This window comes from Motacilla alba, chromosome 5, assembly GCF_015832195.1.
Source record: "Motacilla alba alba isolate MOTALB_02 chromosome 5, Motacilla_alba_V1.0_pri, whole genome shotgun sequence".
Classification (NCBI taxonomy): domain Eukaryota; kingdom Metazoa; phylum Chordata; class Aves; order Passeriformes; family Motacillidae; genus Motacilla; species Motacilla alba.
Genome location: NC_052020.1, coordinates 22,891,989 through 22,908,519, shown reverse-complemented (window position 1 = coordinate 22,908,519; position 16,531 = coordinate 22,891,989). Strand labels below are relative to the sequence as shown.

The 16,531-nt window shown below is 44.8% G+C and overlaps 2 protein-coding genes across 4 annotated transcripts; one reads left to right on the top strand and one right to left on the bottom strand.

The window, feature by feature from the left end:
- Positions 1 to 24: 24 nt before the first annotated feature.
- KBTBD4 (kelch repeat and BTB domain containing 4) lies at positions 25 to 7,932 on the bottom strand. 3 transcript variants are annotated; one of them, XM_038136871.1, is made up of 4 exons: positions 7,776 to 7,932; positions 4,755 to 5,375; positions 2,193 to 2,299; positions 25 to 1,658 (listed from the first exon to the last, which is right to left on the bottom strand). In XM_038136871.1, exons 1-4 carry the CDS (start codon positions 7,792 to 7,794, stop codon positions 798 to 800), a joined length of 1,608 nt encoding a protein of 535 aa, XP_037992799.1. In that variant the 5' UTR covers positions 7,795 to 7,932; the 3' UTR covers positions 25 to 797. The 3 variants fall into 3 exon arrangements, with proteins under 3 accessions (XP_037992799.1, XP_037992801.1, XP_037992800.1); XM_038136873.1 differs by having other exon boundaries at positions 7,837 to 7,929; XM_038136872.1 differs by lacking the exon at positions 7,776 to 7,932 and adding an exon at positions 7,600 to 7,749.
- NDUFS3 (NADH:ubiquinone oxidoreductase core subunit S3) lies at positions 7,920 to 12,275 on the top strand. Its single transcript, XM_038136898.1, has 7 exons — positions 7,920 to 8,039; positions 8,152 to 8,214; positions 8,993 to 9,090; positions 9,345 to 9,494; positions 10,292 to 10,417; positions 10,703 to 10,822; positions 12,028 to 12,275. Exons 1-7 carry the CDS (start codon positions 7,994 to 7,996, stop codon positions 12,193 to 12,195), a joined length of 771 nt encoding a protein of 256 aa, XP_037992826.1. The 5' UTR covers positions 7,920 to 7,993; the 3' UTR covers positions 12,196 to 12,275.
- Positions 12,276 to 16,531: the final 4,256 nt, after the last annotated feature.

The window sequence follows — 16,531 nt, the reverse complement described above, 5'->3', positions numbered from 1 at the left end:
GCAAAGAGAAAAAAAACAAAATACTTTGTCTCAGTAGAGACTTTATTCAGATTCTTACCCAAAGGGTTACAGTGCCAACAGAGAGGGGTAGGAGGAAGTGATCTTAATTCTGTCTTTTCACCAACACTATGTTATAATTACAGGTGGGGATTTCCTGTACAGTAAAAGAAGCCAGTGCTCTAAAAACGATCTCCCTCTTTATACTAGGTGATGACAGAGCAATAAGCAAGTACTCAGTTGGTTACCACTCCTCTAGGAGAAGTGCTGAATGTAACCTAAGGGTCCTGGGGTCAGTTCTGGAATCTGTCTGCCAGGCCCTCCTTCTGCAATAGGACACAGGAATGTTTAAATGGGGGCATCCCTGGGGGACACAGTGCACGTCTAACTCTGTGACTGACACAGCAGCAACACGCAGTCTCCTAGGCAGTTAAAACTAGCAGTCTGGCCAAGGAGAATGTTCTCCATATGCCACAGGTTTTTTTAGTGGTGGATTGGTTCCAGGCTAAAATAGCCATTTGCTGCTGTTTGGGCCTCAAATGCAAGCAGCTTATCATCAAGGAATCAAAGTAATAATATTTAGTCCATCTGAAATCTAAAATACAACAGTTCAATATGGTTTCAATAGTGCTATGTAAAAGAACAGGCCCACAGTCAGAAAGCCTGTACTTCCTCTGCACAGGTAGAGAGGATGGGGTCTTTACTGGATGTTGTGAGCTTGTAGTAATTGGGACTGCTGCTGAGGGTCGTAGGTGTAGCACAGCAAGACACTGTTGCTGTCTTTCTATCACTGGGCCTGTTTAGGCCAGTACAAACTGCAGGTTAGTGAGCAACACTTTGATGCCACTTGTGACTGTTACAACAGAGGTGGCCGGGTTAAGTTTAAAAGTATTTGCATCGCCCTTTTTATAGCGGTCGCGAAAGACATAGATGCTGCCATTGCAGCTGGCAATTTTCCAGAGGGATGGTACTGAGCTCCAGGCATCTGGGAGGCACAGCCGGGTGAAGCTATCCAACAGGGGATTGTAGCAGAGCAGCGAATCTCCCTCGGCCACAATGAACACCACATCCTTGTGCACAGCAGCGTGCATGCACCCCGCGAAAGGCAGTACGTATGGCTTCACGTGGCATTTCTCTGTGTTGGTATCATAGCACTGAATGAGCCGAGAGGGCTTGGTGAAGAAGTCTAAGTCGTTTTCCTCCCCACCCAGCAGGTAAATGACACCATTAAGGTTCACCCCTGCAGCTCCAGAGACTGCCACTTCCAACTGGCTGGTCTCTGTCCAGACGTTGTCTCGTACTCTGTAATATATGACAGCATTAGAGAGAGTGTCCTGTAGAGTTTTTCCCCCCAGTGAATATATTGCATCCTTGCTCGGCACAGAGACGAGGGTGTGCTGGAGCCGGTCACGGGGCAGAGGAGCACACCATTCCCAATCTATTGTCGCGTTGTTGCATTTCCACATGCGCCGTGGAATGGAGCCACCGACGACGTACAGGTCACTACCGTGCTTGCAGGCCGCGGTGATCTGGTGACACAGGCTGTTCTGGCCACTCACACTGATGGAGTCATCGTCAGCACAGTGCAGAGAGACAGCAAGGGAATGTGTACGTGATGACTCCTTGCCAATCAGGTAGATGTGAACATTTTCTCCAATCACCTGAGCGAAAGTAGAAGTGTGTCAGCAGAATTAGATCTGTTCACACAAACATCAGTGATGCTCAAGACTGAATTTTTCAGTTTAGGACCCACCTGTGGGCCTAAGGAGGTGTGTAACCTCCTTCCCAAGTCCTGCCACCCTAGAACATTCAGGATTCAGAGTCTCAAGGCCTTTTCAAGATACCATTCATACCTGACACAGTGAAATAGCCACAGATGTCACTAGAACACAAGTGTTCACAGTTTAGGTAAGGGCCAGTTACATCACTGACAGGAGTCCAGTTGTTACAAGGGGAATGCCAAATATAGATTTCTGAACAGTTTATTTGGTAAATGAGGTGAAATAAGTTATTTGTAGCACTGCTCCAATCACCAGTGAAAGCAGCCTCAGGTTAAATGAAAAAAAAGCTGTCAGTGGGGTTGCTATTTATGACACTGAAAGTATCCTCTCACAAGCACCATGAATTTCAATGAATTTTGTGTTTGCCCTGAGAAGTGTGCCACATTAGCCCCAGGACGTAAGGTCTTTTTATACCTTCAGACTCGATCGAAGAGTCTCCGAAAAGCCTGCTCGCTCTTCCTTGTTGAAGTTTATCCAGGTTTCTATGGCAACTGTTGGATTCTGAGAACATGGAACGCCATCTGCAGTTCGGGGACAGAAAAGCATTTATGATATCTAGACAAAAGTATGTACTCAGGAACACCCTTTTCCTGCAGCTGCCTCCCCCACTTCCACCACAAAACCTACTTTCTTGAGACGGAAAATAGACAGAGGTGTTTATAGATTTTGTCAGGCATGATCAGCACTGCCAGCCAGCCAAATACATTAAATTAATTTGGGTAACTATAAGAAGACAGCTGCAGATCTTAAGCACTTTGGATGAGTTTCAGCAATCTATTCAGGAATCTATGTCCAAGAGAAATAGGACAGGAAAGAGAACTTACACGCTGTGTGACGATGACAAATACGTTCTTATTTAATCATTTAGGCAAAAATATTCTGTTACTGAGAATCTCAGCACCTGCCTTTCTTTCTGGCTGGTCCTAGAAACCTGTCTAGCAAAAGTCATCTACAAAATACATCTGAGCACTGTCAGGCAGCTGACCCTCATGACTGAACATCTGGTGTTGCTGCTATCCTCTTAACATTTGGAAATCCCCAATGAGCTACTAGAGCTTTTCTTAGCTGTGTGACAGTAGGAAACACTCCAGAGACTGCATCAGATTTAAATCTTCTTCAAGACATAACTGGAAGTTTTGGTTAAACCACAAAGTCTTGCATCATCATCATCATCAGTACATTACCTAAAAGATTTTAGGTATTTCCTTCCAGTTTGAAAGCCAGCAATTATCCCTGTTTTCATTGAGAAGCTTCCCTATGAAGACTCTGATTTTGTAGTCTGTTCTCATGACAAACTGAATTCAATGATGCTGAAGGCACCAGACAAATTCCAATTCTCTTCTCTATAGTGGAAGGGAGCAGAAAATGTGTGGCACAAAAGCAGGTATTTCAACTCTGTTTAAAAGGATTTGCATAAGCTAACCATCACACGTAGTGCCTAAATAGAAAAAAAAATTTTTTGAAATTGGTCCTTGAGTGCAACAGAAGGTAAACTTAATAAATTACTATTTCATTAAATTAATTTTAATCCTTGCCACTAAAAGTTTCCTCTATTTAATTCCTCATTAACCAAACGAAGATGCAGGAAAGGCAAAATAAAAGGATTTTTCCTACCAGCAGTTGTGGCAAAAATACTGAGTAATGTGATTCTACATATGAAAATAGATAATGCATGGAAAAAAGTTACACTGAGCTATTGTTTTAATTTAGAAACCACAAGTGCTAAATTTCATAGTCCTAAAACTGTTTTTTATGTGGAATCCCTAGGAAATTAAATGTGATTGACCTGTACAGTTTTATTTCACGATTTTAGAGGTTTTTTAAAATGAACTTGTGACTTACTTTAAAAAGTTTAGCTAGATAGTAATCAAAATTACTCTAAGTTTATCATAGTTTTTGAGCTATCAGTACATTTACTCAATAGGCTTTTGTCTGTAAATTTCTTTAGATACAATAGAGAATTTAATGCAGTATCTGTAAAGACTCTCATATGCACAGTATCAATTCTAAAGGCTAGTTTAAGTCTTATGGATAGATTTGCCAGTGTTCCAAAGAAGCCAATCATGATAGGTTTATTTTTGCAACTGCATATAAAACACATGACACACAAAGTCTAGTTAGTTACTCAGTTACAAAGAGTAATTAAAAGCAAGAAAGAGGCACATTTGGATGTATGAGCTGCTTCTACATTCTTGCTTCCTCCAGCAATGATATGTAACTGCAGAAAAATGGACTTGTGACTGCAGCTTCCTGGAGAGGTAACAACTACTGGCTGTACCTACTAGGGCAGATCTTTAAGGATTGGTGGAAACTGGACTAAGTTGTTTATATGTTGACATGTCCCTCATCCCTCACAACTCTGAGTCATGGCATCCATTACTGGGGAAGGCTATTACCTTTACAAGAAGGGCAATTACTGTACTACTCAAGATGTTACAATGCCTCAATTTCAGTCAGTTGAGTGCATAAGTAATCCTAACAATTATATACAGTTGTGAATAACACTAAAATAGTCTAAAGTATGTGCTCATTCTTACAGATGTTGAGTTACCGCATTACTACATTAAATGGTTATGAGCTAAAGGGATAAAAATAATTTCATCAGATGTGTATTTCTGGTAAGGCTTCTTTGTTTTACTTTTAATGCAAACAAAATTACAACAAATTGTTGGAAGTTGTGTTTAAAAAATGTGTAAAACTTCTAACCAGTTGACTCAGGAACTGCTGTGAATTTCTGGCATCCTGTATGTCCCTTTTCTATAGCTCAGATGTTTCATGTCCAGTAACAATTAATAGTTTGGCGCTTTTTCTGATAAAGGTACCCAGAATGTTTTGCTCTGCCTTGCTTAGCTAAGTCTCCGAATAAACAGTGATTATGAAAGTTTGTAGCTTTCCTTCTATTTCATTCAGTACCTGACCAGACTCTGAAAGTCTCTTTCTACATCCACACCCTAGGTAGTTTCAAGAACTCCTTACCTGTAAGGATGTCTGTCAGCAGGCGGAGAGGCAGGTGTAGGAACTCCTCTGTCTCCTGCAGCTGAGACAAATGTGACTTTGCACAGTGTTTGGCAGCTGTGTAGAGCTCCATGTCACTGTGCTGGTCTGCCAACCACATGACCTGCAGACAGTTTCTAACCTGCACCGTACGGGCCAGAAAACGGGAGCACTCTTCAAAAAGGGCAGTCAGCTGGTACATGTCTGCCACTTCATAGGTTTCCTGCAACTCCTCTGCCCTCAGCTTTACAGTTCCATGGTAAATATAGTCCACAAGAAGCTGAAAGACACTCTCACTAACATCCTGCAGCTCTATCACCCGGTTGTGGGCCTCCTTTAGGTTGGAAGTGAACATAGAACGAAAAAAGCAGCTCTGAGCTGAGAGGACCAAACGGTGCAGTTGGAATTCTTTGCCTTCCACTGATATTGTAACATCAGCAAAGAGCTCATCCTCCAAGCATAATTTCATAATACCCTGGGCTACGCGGCCCGAGTGGGAGCGGTCAGTGAAGGTGTAGTTCACAAAATAGTTTTCTTCTGCAGAGGAGCCTCCAGTCTCTTCTGACGAGTCCATGGTGCTGCACAAATCAGACCTCCAGCAATCTGTAAAATCACAATAATTATATGGCTTTCTCTCACCACTAACAAGATTATGCAGTACTTCAGGGTACAGGGAAAAATCAAACATATTGGTAAGAGTCCAGCATATTTTAGACTTAACATAAATAGCACAGCCAGAAACTTGTGCTTGAGCTTCAGAATCTCAAACAGCAAATGAGAAGTTGGCATAATTAAAATTATAATATATACCAAACTTCCAGTACAGTGAACATCACATCCCAGAAGGACTGGGAGACGTGCATATCTTTTCACCACTCATTTCACTGACACAAAGAAATGCAGCGAGTTATTCAAGTGGAAAGTCCAGCAACTGCCCTAGGAAACTTGCAAAGCCAAAAAAAGCAGCAGCAGCATAGCTGGACTAGATGTGAAAAGGATTACAGCATCATACTAAAAAAGAGCACAGGCAGCAGTTCATGTCATCAGGAGGTGTTAATTACTGTCAAAACCCAATGATGAATCTGTATCAAGATGAACTTGTTTTCACCAAAAAGATGTACAAAGATGTCAGCCTGACATAACCGCCAGTCCTTCAAACTAAGCAAATGAGATAACTGATGATTATACTGTTTGTTAATGTGCCAATCAAGTTCAGCATGCAAAACAACATTTTAGATGTTACTAGAGACTGCTTCCCACGTGGAAAGGGGATCAAAATGTAAAAGAAAACACCTCTTAGCAGGTACCATGGATCTTTGCAGTGCTCCAGGTAGTTTGTGTGTCAGAAAAGCTTCTGAAACACAGAAGGACTACTACAGCAAAGAGCTCTTTTTTACCATGGCTCTTGGCAGCATTAGGAACAGCTGAATAGTTATCTACCTGCATTCACTTTAGACTTATTTTACAACTGAACTACCAGCCATGATGTCTAGTATCAGAAATCTCTTCAATTAATAATGAACATTATTTCAAGAGCAATGTTTCACAAAGATGTGGGGTTTTTTATACAGCAGATTCATAGTTATTCTTCCATGGTCTGTCTTGTCAAACATGCATTTTCTTACAATTACACTGCTTGATCAGGAGGGCTCCTAAGTTCTTTGCTCAAATTCTGTTCATGGGAAGTAGTTTCTACATCCCTAATTGGCTGGACAAGTCCATCTCATCTCTGGTGATAGCCTGCCTTAATTATACTCTAATCTTGATTTTACAGTAGTCCTGGTCTGTCTAAAAAGTACCTATACAATAGTCTACAAGAGACAGAGGAACTGCAGTCAGCATAGAACACATCAGTACTATTTTTCCAGCCTTATGAAGTATGAGCCTATCCTGCAAATTGGCTTCCACTTTGGTTAAAGCTCTTTATCCATACAGTCAAGGTGCTTAGGAACTTCAGCCCAGAATGCAGAAGAGACCACAGAGAGAACCAGGATATGGACAGATTAAGTACTCTGCCCCCTTGGCATGGCAGAACCAGCTGCCCACACTGCCCTGCACAACTCCCAGAGGACTGATGCCAAGTCATGAAAGAAATGCCAAGAAGCAGTTAAAGACCACACAAATCTTATGTCTTCCTTGCAGACACCCAGACAAAGCTCCCCTTTGCACCCATGGTGTCTTGACTATAAAGAAAGAGAATGCAGGACAGTTAACTATCCCATAAAGCCAAATCATATGCTTCATGCATTCCATAGGCCTAGCTATCAGTGACAGTGGTTTAACCTACACCTAATACACCTCCTTCACAGAATCACTTAAGTTGGGAAAATCCTCTGAGACCATCGATGCCAATCTATGGCCGAACGCCACCACGTCACCTAGACCATGGCACTGGGTGCTACATCCAGTCTGAAACACCTCCAGGGACAGCAACACCACCACCTCCCTGGGCAGTCCATTCCAGTCTCTAATCGTGCTTCCTGTGAAGAAATTCTTCCAGCCTAAACCTCGCCTGCAGCTTAGGCCTGTGTTCTCTCGCCCTGTCGCTGGTTGCCTGGGAGAAGAGGCCAACCCGCAGATGACTACACCCTCCTTTCAGGCAGTTGGAGAGGGTGATAAGCTCATCGTTGAACCTCCTTTTCTCCAGGCTAAAGTAACACAGCTACCTCAGCCGCTTCTCATAAGACCTGTGCTCCAGCTTCCTTCCTTCCTTGCTCTTGACAGAGCCGCGGATGCCACGGCGGCGCCCGGGATCGGGGAACCCCTAAGCACAACTGACAGCGACCCCGCGGTCCGGGGCGGGGAGAAGACAGGAAGGGAGGCTGACCCTCGGAGAAACGCAGACCCCACCAGGGCCGCGCTGACGCTGTGCAAGGCTCAGCGCTGGCTCAGCCGGGGGCCGCCGGGGTCCGCCGCCCTCCGCGCCCGCACGTCCCGGCGCTCGCTGCTCCGTGCCCGGCCGGCGGCCGCGCCGCTCCCCCGGCCGCGCCGCGCGGCACCCACCTGCGGCGCCTCCCTTCATGCCGCCGCCCGGGCTGCCCCAGCGGCTGCTCCCGGCCCTCACCCTGCGCCAGGCGCCGCCGGGCACTCGCCGATTCCGCCCACCGACCCGGAGCCGTCCCCGGGAAGCTCTTCGCGCGCTTCCGCCCCCGGGGGAAGCGCGGCGGTTGCGGCGCTTTCCGCTTCCGCCCCGTGCCCTTGCCCGTCCGTGTCCCGGCGGGATGTGGGCGGCGGCGGCGCGGGGCCTGGCGCGGGCCGCGCTGCGAGGTGAGGCTCGGGCGCTGTGCCGGGGCTGTACCGGGGCTGTACCGGGGGCGCGGGCCGGGCCGGGCCGGGCGGTTGGCGGTGCTCGATGAGACGTGTCCGTTTCTCTCCGCAGCTGGCGCGGCACCGGCGGCGGCACGGGCCCGGCTGGCGGGGAGCTCCGCCGCGGACACTCGCCGTAAGTGCGGGGCCGGTTTGGGGGCGCGGGGCGGAGGGGGCCCGAGGGGTGCGGTTGTGCCGCTGCCGGCCGGCGGGAGGGCACCGAGCCGGCCCACGGACGTTCCTGGGCGGTGGAACCGCTTTAGTGAGCCTGTCGGGAAGGGGTTGGTCCGGTCACTCGAAAACCTCAATTGCGCAGAAAAGCGGCTGTGTTGGTAACCGTGCTTGCTGAGGGTACCCGTGCTTGCTTTGGGTTCCTGTCTGCATCGTCTCTCAGATGCAGGGCCAAGCCTGCTTTTTCTGTGCAAAGCTGCGCCTGGGCAACAGCTTCATAGCCCCTCATCTCCCTGACCCTTAAGGGCTTTTGTCGTAACAGTGAAAAAACCCACCCCAACAACGGGAGTTTCAAGAGTGTTTTGATTACGAGGGGATTGCTTAGATGTTGACACATCCAGCAAATCCATAAAACAAGGCCCTTTCTAGACCCATGTTGAATGACATGAGCGGTTCCTAAGTTAAGATTATTCTGTCATCCCTGCTGCCCTCTTTTTCATCTGGCTATTTACTTCTTCATCATCGTGTTCATGCTGCTCTTTAGAGTTGACAAAATTTTAGCACTGACACAAATTTCCTTCATTATCAAAGTGTCTAGTTCCACCTTCTGTGTAACACAAGTATGTTGCTATAGCGTAGTTTCTGACAAACAGCTAGACTGGTTAAAGGGAGTTACTACTCTTTTTTTCTGTAGCTTTTTGTATTCCCTGTCATAATCTTGGAAACTTTATTTTTCTCCTTAGCTACTGTCAGACCAAAAAATGAAGTACAGCAGAAGCAGCTATGTGCTTTTGGGGAGTATGTGGCTGAAATTCTGCCCAAGTATATCCAGCAAGTACAGGTAGGTGCTTTTCAAGAAATTGTTCTTGTGGCGGGATAGGATCCAGTGAACACACCACTTTTTTGTTACCTGTTCAGAGAAGTTGTTTTGGGGAAGAAAAATTGTCAGAATTCCATGAGAAGTACTGCTATTTTTAAGCCCCTTGATCTGATGCCTTTTTGTGTCTGCTGTGTCTCTTTGAGTGTTCTGCTGAAATCAGCATTACGTTCGGTCCTGTTGGTGTTTGTACTCACGCACTGTTCTGTTTTCATCAGGTGACCTGCTTCAATGAGCTGGAACTTCTGATCCATCCAGATGGGATCATTCCTGTCCTGACCTTCCTTCGTGATCACACCAATGCCCAGTTCAAATCCTTGGCAGACCTGACTGCCGTTGATGTCCCATCTCGGCAGTACCGCTTTGAGGTAGGAACTGCTCACAGGTGCAGTACTTGGAGGGCTTCACAAGTGCTGATGGCTGTGGGTGCTCTTGCAGCTCTGACCACTTTCTTTGGTTTCTGGCAGTGAGAAAAAAGTTTCAACAGTTGTAGACAGAACTCTTTATGTCAAAGGCCTCCAGTTGCTGAAGAAGTGGAATATTTTTTTAATTCAATATTTTGCTTTCAAAAATCAAAGTAGTAGATTCATAGAAATAATAGAAATATAGACCCTAATTTATTCATCTTTTCCAGTCACCAAGGCAGTATCAAACAAGGTTTTTAAATTCCTTATAAATTTTTGGGATCTTCTTTTCAGTCTGCTTGTAGTATGTCATAAACAGCTTTTGTACTAGACTTCATCACCATAGACGTTGGAAATGTTCCCTGGTATCCAACTCACTTGCTGAAAAAAGTGTGTTTTTTCTTAGCTTTCTCCCACTGATAGTAATTGCAAGAGTTATTGATGGCCATTTTCTTTGAGACAGACCATTCATTGTCAAGTGTTTCCATCCCTCCAGTGGTCTCTCTTTTTAAGATTTATTATCTGTCTTTACTTTGTCATCAGTCATGATGTCTAAGTCTCTCATAGCTTTTGTCACACTTCAAGGACCAAAGTGATAAGCTGTTGGAACCTCAATTGTAGCAGTGTCTTTTAGTGGCCGACTCTGAAGTGCTGAATGCGATCCTGCTCATAAAGAATATTTGAAATAGTCGTTGTGTGGCTTTGGTTAGGCAGAGGTGTACTGCAAGGAGATCATGAATGCTGCCTGTTCTCTGTTTCAGATTGTGTACAACCTCTTGTCGCTGCGGTTCAACAGCCGGATCCGTGTGAAGACATACACCGATGAGCTGACACCTGTCGACTCAGCCGTGCCTGTGCACAAGGCAGCAAACTGGTATGAAAGAGAGGTGAGCGCTGGCGTGCTTGGGAACAGTCTTTGTGGAGAGAGGCTGTGTTTTCCCAATTTAAATGATTCCCCAATGCCCTCAGGAAGAAAGATAAGTGTTTCCCTGGCTGCCTTTTCAGAGTTGGAGATAAAATGGTGTTTGATTGGCTTTTGAATTAATTCCTTCATCAGTTTTGCTGGCACTCTACAAAGCCAGGCATGTAACTGAAATTTTATGGACATAACACATGCAGGTTTTTGGGTTTTTTTAAATACAATTCAACTAACTTGACTTCCTTTCATTTAGGTTTGGGACATGTATGGTGTTTTCTTTGCCAACCATCCTGATCTAAGGAGAATCCTCACCGATTATGGGTTTGAGGGCCATCCATTCCGGAAGGACTTCCCACTCTCTGGTTATGTGGAGGTAGGAGATACAGTCATGTCTAAAGTTACCAGGTCTCTCCAATGCTCTTTTCTGAGTTCCAGTACAAAGATGTGACTGCTTTACAATCACTTGCCTGTATTCCAGCGGAGTTGTATAAATCTGCATAGAAATTTGAATTATCACACAAAATATCATCCATAATAAGGCAGCCTAAGGCTGCAGAAATAGAGCAAATGTGATGTGCTGTATACCAAAGATACTTGCCAGGCAGAGGAAGTGCTTCTGCACGTTTTCCAGAAGGCTCAAGTTTCCACTGCAAAACTGAGATGTCTAGAAGGATAAAGGACGGAACCCTTCTTGACTCAGTTGGAACTTCACTTTGTTGTGTGTTTGTAGGCCCAGATTATAAAACTCTGATTAAAAGTGACTCTTGCTGTTTACCATTTACTTCTGTATGCCAACCACAGGTGAAATTATAGTGTTTGGTATCTGCCTAGTTTCAAATAACTGGCCTGTAGAAGCAGGTGTATTTGGTGCAGTGTTAAGACTGAGTTGAGTCTCAGAAGGAAACAGTGAAGTTTGCAAAAAAGAGGCTGTTTAAAGAAATGTAGAAATAACAAAATCCTGCAAGCAAGGATAAGGCAGCATCTCCTCAGCTGGAGTTCAGAGATCTGGACTGGCACAGTGAGGATAAAGCAAGCCAATCAGAAGTATCTGGTACTCACCTGCATTCCATCCTGGTTGTCTTCTTTTTCTCCCCTTGTTCTGAGTGTTACGCAAAAAATTAGAACAACTAAAATCACACAAATGCCATATTATAAAGATTCTTGATTGTGCTTCTCAGCCATGCAGGCCCAGGATGGCCATCTTAATTCATTGACTCAGGAGAAATTCCTTTGTCAAATGACAGATGTCCTATTGCACATGAACTTCATGTGGACTGTTAGGGTGGGTGCTCCTAATTCTGGATGCTTAGTCATGACACCTGAGGGGCATGGCAGCAAAGCAAAGAGGAGGGTTTTCTTGGATGCTCCAGAGATCTCAGTAGCATCTAGAGAGCTCTTGTTAAGTAATGAGGAGAGCTGAAGCTGTGGCAGAGGCCTGTGGGCCTGTGGTTTTCCCATGGGTAAGTAGAGTTGTCTGCAAAGAGGGTGGTCTGGGTCGTTACTGGCTCAAGGTGCACAGCAGACATGCTGCAGGAGCAGGGTGCAAATGACTGGCCTGTGTCCTTTGTGCTGTTCCAGGTGAGGTATGATGATGAAGTCAAACGGGTGGTGGCAGAGCCTGTGGAGCTAGCTCAGGAATTTCGCAAGTTCGATCTGAATAGCCCATGGGAGGCGTTTCCTGCCTATCGTCCAGCTCCAGAACCCCTGAAAATAGAAGCAGGAGCCAAGAAAGAAGATGCCAAATAGCAGCAGAAGGAAGCAGATGTGCAGCACCATCCTTTATGTTCCAATATAGTATTTATAATAATAAAAATTGATATGAGATACTTGTCTGTTGTGATCTCGTGAATAATGTTTTCAAACTAGATGAAAAGCACAAGGCCCTGGAATGCTGATTTACAATCCTTACGCTTCAACTGGTAGATGTTTAGTTGGTGTTTTGAATTGTAAAACAGGATTTGTCTTTTTGGTTTGCAAATTGAACAGAGTGCAGGCATTGCCTGTGGCCTAGTGTTTCCTGAACACTACTTCTGCCAGCAGTCCCTGCAGGTAAGCAGGTAAAAATCAGAACCTGAGCACTCCCTAGAGACTGCACTGAAGCAGCTGTGGAGTTTGGGTGATAGCAGTTTCACAGCTCCAGGATGAGTGTTGGGAAGATGGTGATAATATGGCAAAAAGGCAAAGCCTGTAAATGGTTCTAATACAGTTCCTGTCAGGACAACACAAATGTATGTGGGTCCAGACCAAAACAATTATGGAAATCTCTATTGTTTCCATGGGAATTAGGTCAGTGCCTTTTCTCCCAACAGAAGGAGCTGCAGGTAACTTCTGATGTGATACTCCCTCAGTCTGGCTTTTTCTTCACAATCAAGCAGTCTTTATTTTCTCCAGCATCTTCAGAGTGTGTTTTCTTTTTCCTGCAGCCAAAAATATACCTCTCCCTTGTTTCATAGACAAGAGTCTGTGTCTTTTTGTCAGTATTCCAGTTATTTTGAGCTCTATGATACAATAGCATTACCACCTTCTTTGCTCTTGTGGAAAATCTTTTTTTCCAAAAAAAGCTGGAAGAATGCTGTAGTTCCAGTCCACCCACCACCTGTTTGAATGGCATTACATTACAGCAGTCATCAATTAATAATGTCCCTTGTCCTTGGTCCAGAAAACGCATAATGCTGTTCTGCACCAGAAAGCTGACAGACTTCATTAAGACCTGAAAACTGTTGTATAAGAGACTTTATAAAATAATTCACAAACGGTTTGTAGAGATTCCCTGAATTGATACTTAAGCTTTTAAATTGTAAAAGTACTAATTAAAACAGGAATTTGGGGGAGGTTAGGGTATGGGATGGAGGAAGGAATACAACAAGAGTAAATTCCATTAAGAAAAACAACCCTGCTTGCTGTGACTAGAATGAGATCCCTTTTCAAGAATAAAGACTGAACTGTATTCTAAGAATTGGGTTTCATATTTGTTTCTGCCCCAGCCTTGTAAGCATGGGCTGGTTAATTTCTTTTTTTAATTTTTAAGATTTTGTTTTAGCTGCTGTGGCCAGCAGTGTTTGGGATGTGACTCAACAGTGTTCTCTGGTTAAAATAAATAGCATTTGCCACTCACCTTAAAAGTTACAGCTCTACATAGGATGGAGAAGTGAACACAGATCAGCAGAAGCTTGGGGTTTTATACAATTCTTACCTCTCTTTTGGATCTGTCTTCAATCGAGCAGATTAAATAGGAAATGAACTTTAAGTTCTTCCTAAAAGATGTTCCACAGTTGGTTGTTTTCTTTGCAGTGGCTCTCATAGCATGCTGATGCCTTTTGTGGAAGACAAAAGTTCCTGGTGCCACTTTTATCACCATGAAAATTCTTTATAAATCACATTTCCTCTCTGTGTTCTTTATCTCAGGTTGCTTGAAACATCACACCAAGACTTATGGTCTATATATTATAAAAATATGTATTTCCCGGTATGATAAGTCAGACTGATGAAAATTTGCCTTTTAAAATTAATGTTTGTGCAGAGGGAGAATTTGATCGACATCAAGAAATGTCAGACATGATGCCTGTCAAGTTAGACAACATGCAAGGTTTGCCCAAGAATGTGTGTGCTGGAAAAATCACCAGCCCTGTGGGATCAGGCATTGGCTCTAGCACTTCTTCAATATGCGGAATAGTTGCAAGTGGACCTGGATCTCTTCTCATTAGTGAAGCCTGGGAGATCAGGAAGGCTGCAATTCACCCACCTAGGCTCATTATTCCAGGGCACAAGAGGTTGCACAGCCTCACAGAATACATGTGCACTCTGCTTCCTCCACTGCTCCTGAGCTCCAAAGGCCATTTTGCTCATGGAGCGTGCTCACTCTGGGATCCTTGTGGCTGGTGGACACTTGCTTCATGCTGGTCAAGGCTGTGGTCAACCTGGCCAAGCACAAAGCTGTCTTCCAAATCCTCTGTCCCTGCCTGTTGTGTACTGCCAGCTTCTGTGGGGTTTGTTTGCCTGGGCTGGATTCCCCAATTCCAGGAAGATGTAAGTCAGATGTAGCTGGCTTATAGGCACACTATACAGAAGAGAGATTTTCTGGTACTGAAGGGACAAATAGACTTAAGGCAATGACTCACAATCACCATGTTGAGCTTCTCCAGCTGAGTAGGTTTTGCTGGTATTTTCCAGAACTCTGGCATTTCTCCCTACAGCCAAGCAAGCAAACTGTCCTCCCTGAGGATGTGGCTACTGACAGTGTCAGGGTGTCCACCTACCTCATGTGCAATAGATGCAGTGGGATGGGGCCCTCTCTGTCAGTTCTACACAGCTCATTACTCCTTCAACCAGTAGATGCTGCTCACAAACTGAAACCAAAGGACAAGGAAAGCATCCTTGTAAGGACTGGCAGCATGATACCTGGAAAATACCAGTATTACAGAGGTTCTGTCTGGTTGCAGTCAGTGCTTCACTCCTGCTTCCCTCAAGGTTTTCTTACTTTTTCCACTCCAGTAACTCAAACATCACTTTTTTTGGGAGCCACATATGTCCTTCTTCCTTCCCCTCTTTCTTCAATCTTCTTCCTTCCCTGAGCATCTGCCAGACAGCGCCAGGCTGGGGAGCAATCTCCCCAAGTTCTGGGCAATATGATGGATGCAAGCGGTTTCTTCAATTCTATAAGCAGAATTTCCCTTTTGTGAACATTCTATGTCCCTGAAATCATACTTCGAAGAAACTTCCCTCCTAAAGAGGCTCTTCTGGTGCCACAACTTGTGCCCCAATCAACATCCAACCAGTTCCTGCAGTTTTTGACCCCTCCTCTCTTGTTCTCATTTCCCATGTTCCTGCTTCAGGAGGTCATGGTGAAAAAGAAGAAACCAGTCAAGTTCTCCCTGCGTAAACCTGGCTTGTGACATTTTGAAACTGCTCCAACAACAGACGGTATGGCCAGGGGAGTGCAGAGTGGCAGGGCTGTGCTCAGCTGTGAGTACCTGGCAAGGACAAAATCCTTCAGGAGGAGCAGATGCACTGCCTAACATTGCAGTTGTACATGCAGGGACTTTGTGCAGCTGTCAGAAACTCAGCCTTGTTTCTGTGCAAGTATTGCTGCTGTACAGACAGCTAAGGAATATGTTTATCACTCTGAAATTGCCTTTCTTTGCGGGATAGTGAGGTAATTCTACAAAATTCCCCTAGCTCAAGACGGCATCCACACTGATGCTTGTCCCTCATCTTCCACTGTGTCAGTCACCTGAGCACAGTCCACAAGCCTCCTCTCTTCTTCCTCCCACCAACGTGGCTGTCCTCCTCCAGGCACTTCAGCTGCAATCTGTTCCTAGGAAATTCTCCTGTTGACAAAATCATGTACAGCTCCCACAGATGTTGGCCAAAATCTTGTTGGGCAATCCTTTTCATGTCATGTGCTGCAAGGAGCACATGGCATGAAAAGGGAGGCTGTTTCATGGCCCGCGAAACACAGGGGTTTTTCCATAGTGGCTTCTAGACAAAGTCATGTGTACCCTGTGGCCTAAAAGGGAGTCTGGCACAAAGCAGAAAGCACATCAGTCTCACTGCACAGATGGGTCATAAGTGTCTGCCTCTTGGGTAGCTTGTGATTCAGTTTAATAAAAGAAGAAAGGAATGCAAGTGAAGAGTAAGCAGTGGAAAATAATGAAAAACTAAAGAACCACAGCATGACCTGAAGATACCTAAGCCTATGACAGAAAACACAGGTCTTGCTTTGACAAACTGAGGGGAAGAGTCGCTCTGGATATTGTGGGCACCTCTGCGGCTCTTCCATTATGTGCAGGAGGTAGTACCAACCAGGACATCATCCCAGCCCTTAGTACATTATCTAGTGACAGTATGTCCCGACTGATGTCATGTAACTTGCTGAGCAAGAAATGCCCTTCAGCTTTACCTTCTCTCTTTTCTAAGCAGACTTCTTTCTCCCTTTAACCTGAGAGAAATGGTGTTAGTCCTCCTGTATACATATTACTGCATATTTGTATAACCCTGGCATTATATTTTGTGCCATACGGGACTTGGCACTAATAAATATGTAAAGATGTGTAGAGAACAGATACCTGCTGTGAAGCGAATC

Excerpts from the sequence above, each read along its gene's own strand:
- NDUFS3 (XM_038136898.1), top strand. The coding sequence starts at position 7,994 with ATGTGGGCGGCGGCGGCGCGGGGCCTGGCGCGGGCCGCGCTGCGAG. Across the intron at positions 8,040-8,151 it reads GGCGCGGGCCGCGCTGCGAG|CTGGCGCGGCACCGGCGGCG; the intron begins GTGAGGCTCGGG and ends TTCTCTCCGCAG. Across the intron at positions 8,215-8,992 it reads CTCCGCCGCGGACACTCGCC|CTACTGTCAGACCAAAAAAT; the intron begins GTAAGTGCGGGG and ends TTTTCTCCTTAG.
- KBTBD4 (XM_038136871.1), bottom strand. Across the intron at positions 2,300-4,754 it reads GCTGACAGACATCCTTACAG|ATGGCGTTCCATGTTCTCAG; the intron begins GTAAGGAGTTCT and ends CCCGAACTGCAG. Across the intron at positions 1,659-2,192 it reads CTCTTCGATCGAGTCTGAAG|GTGATTGGAGAAAATGTTCA; the intron begins GTATAAAAAGAC and ends ACTTTCGCTCAG.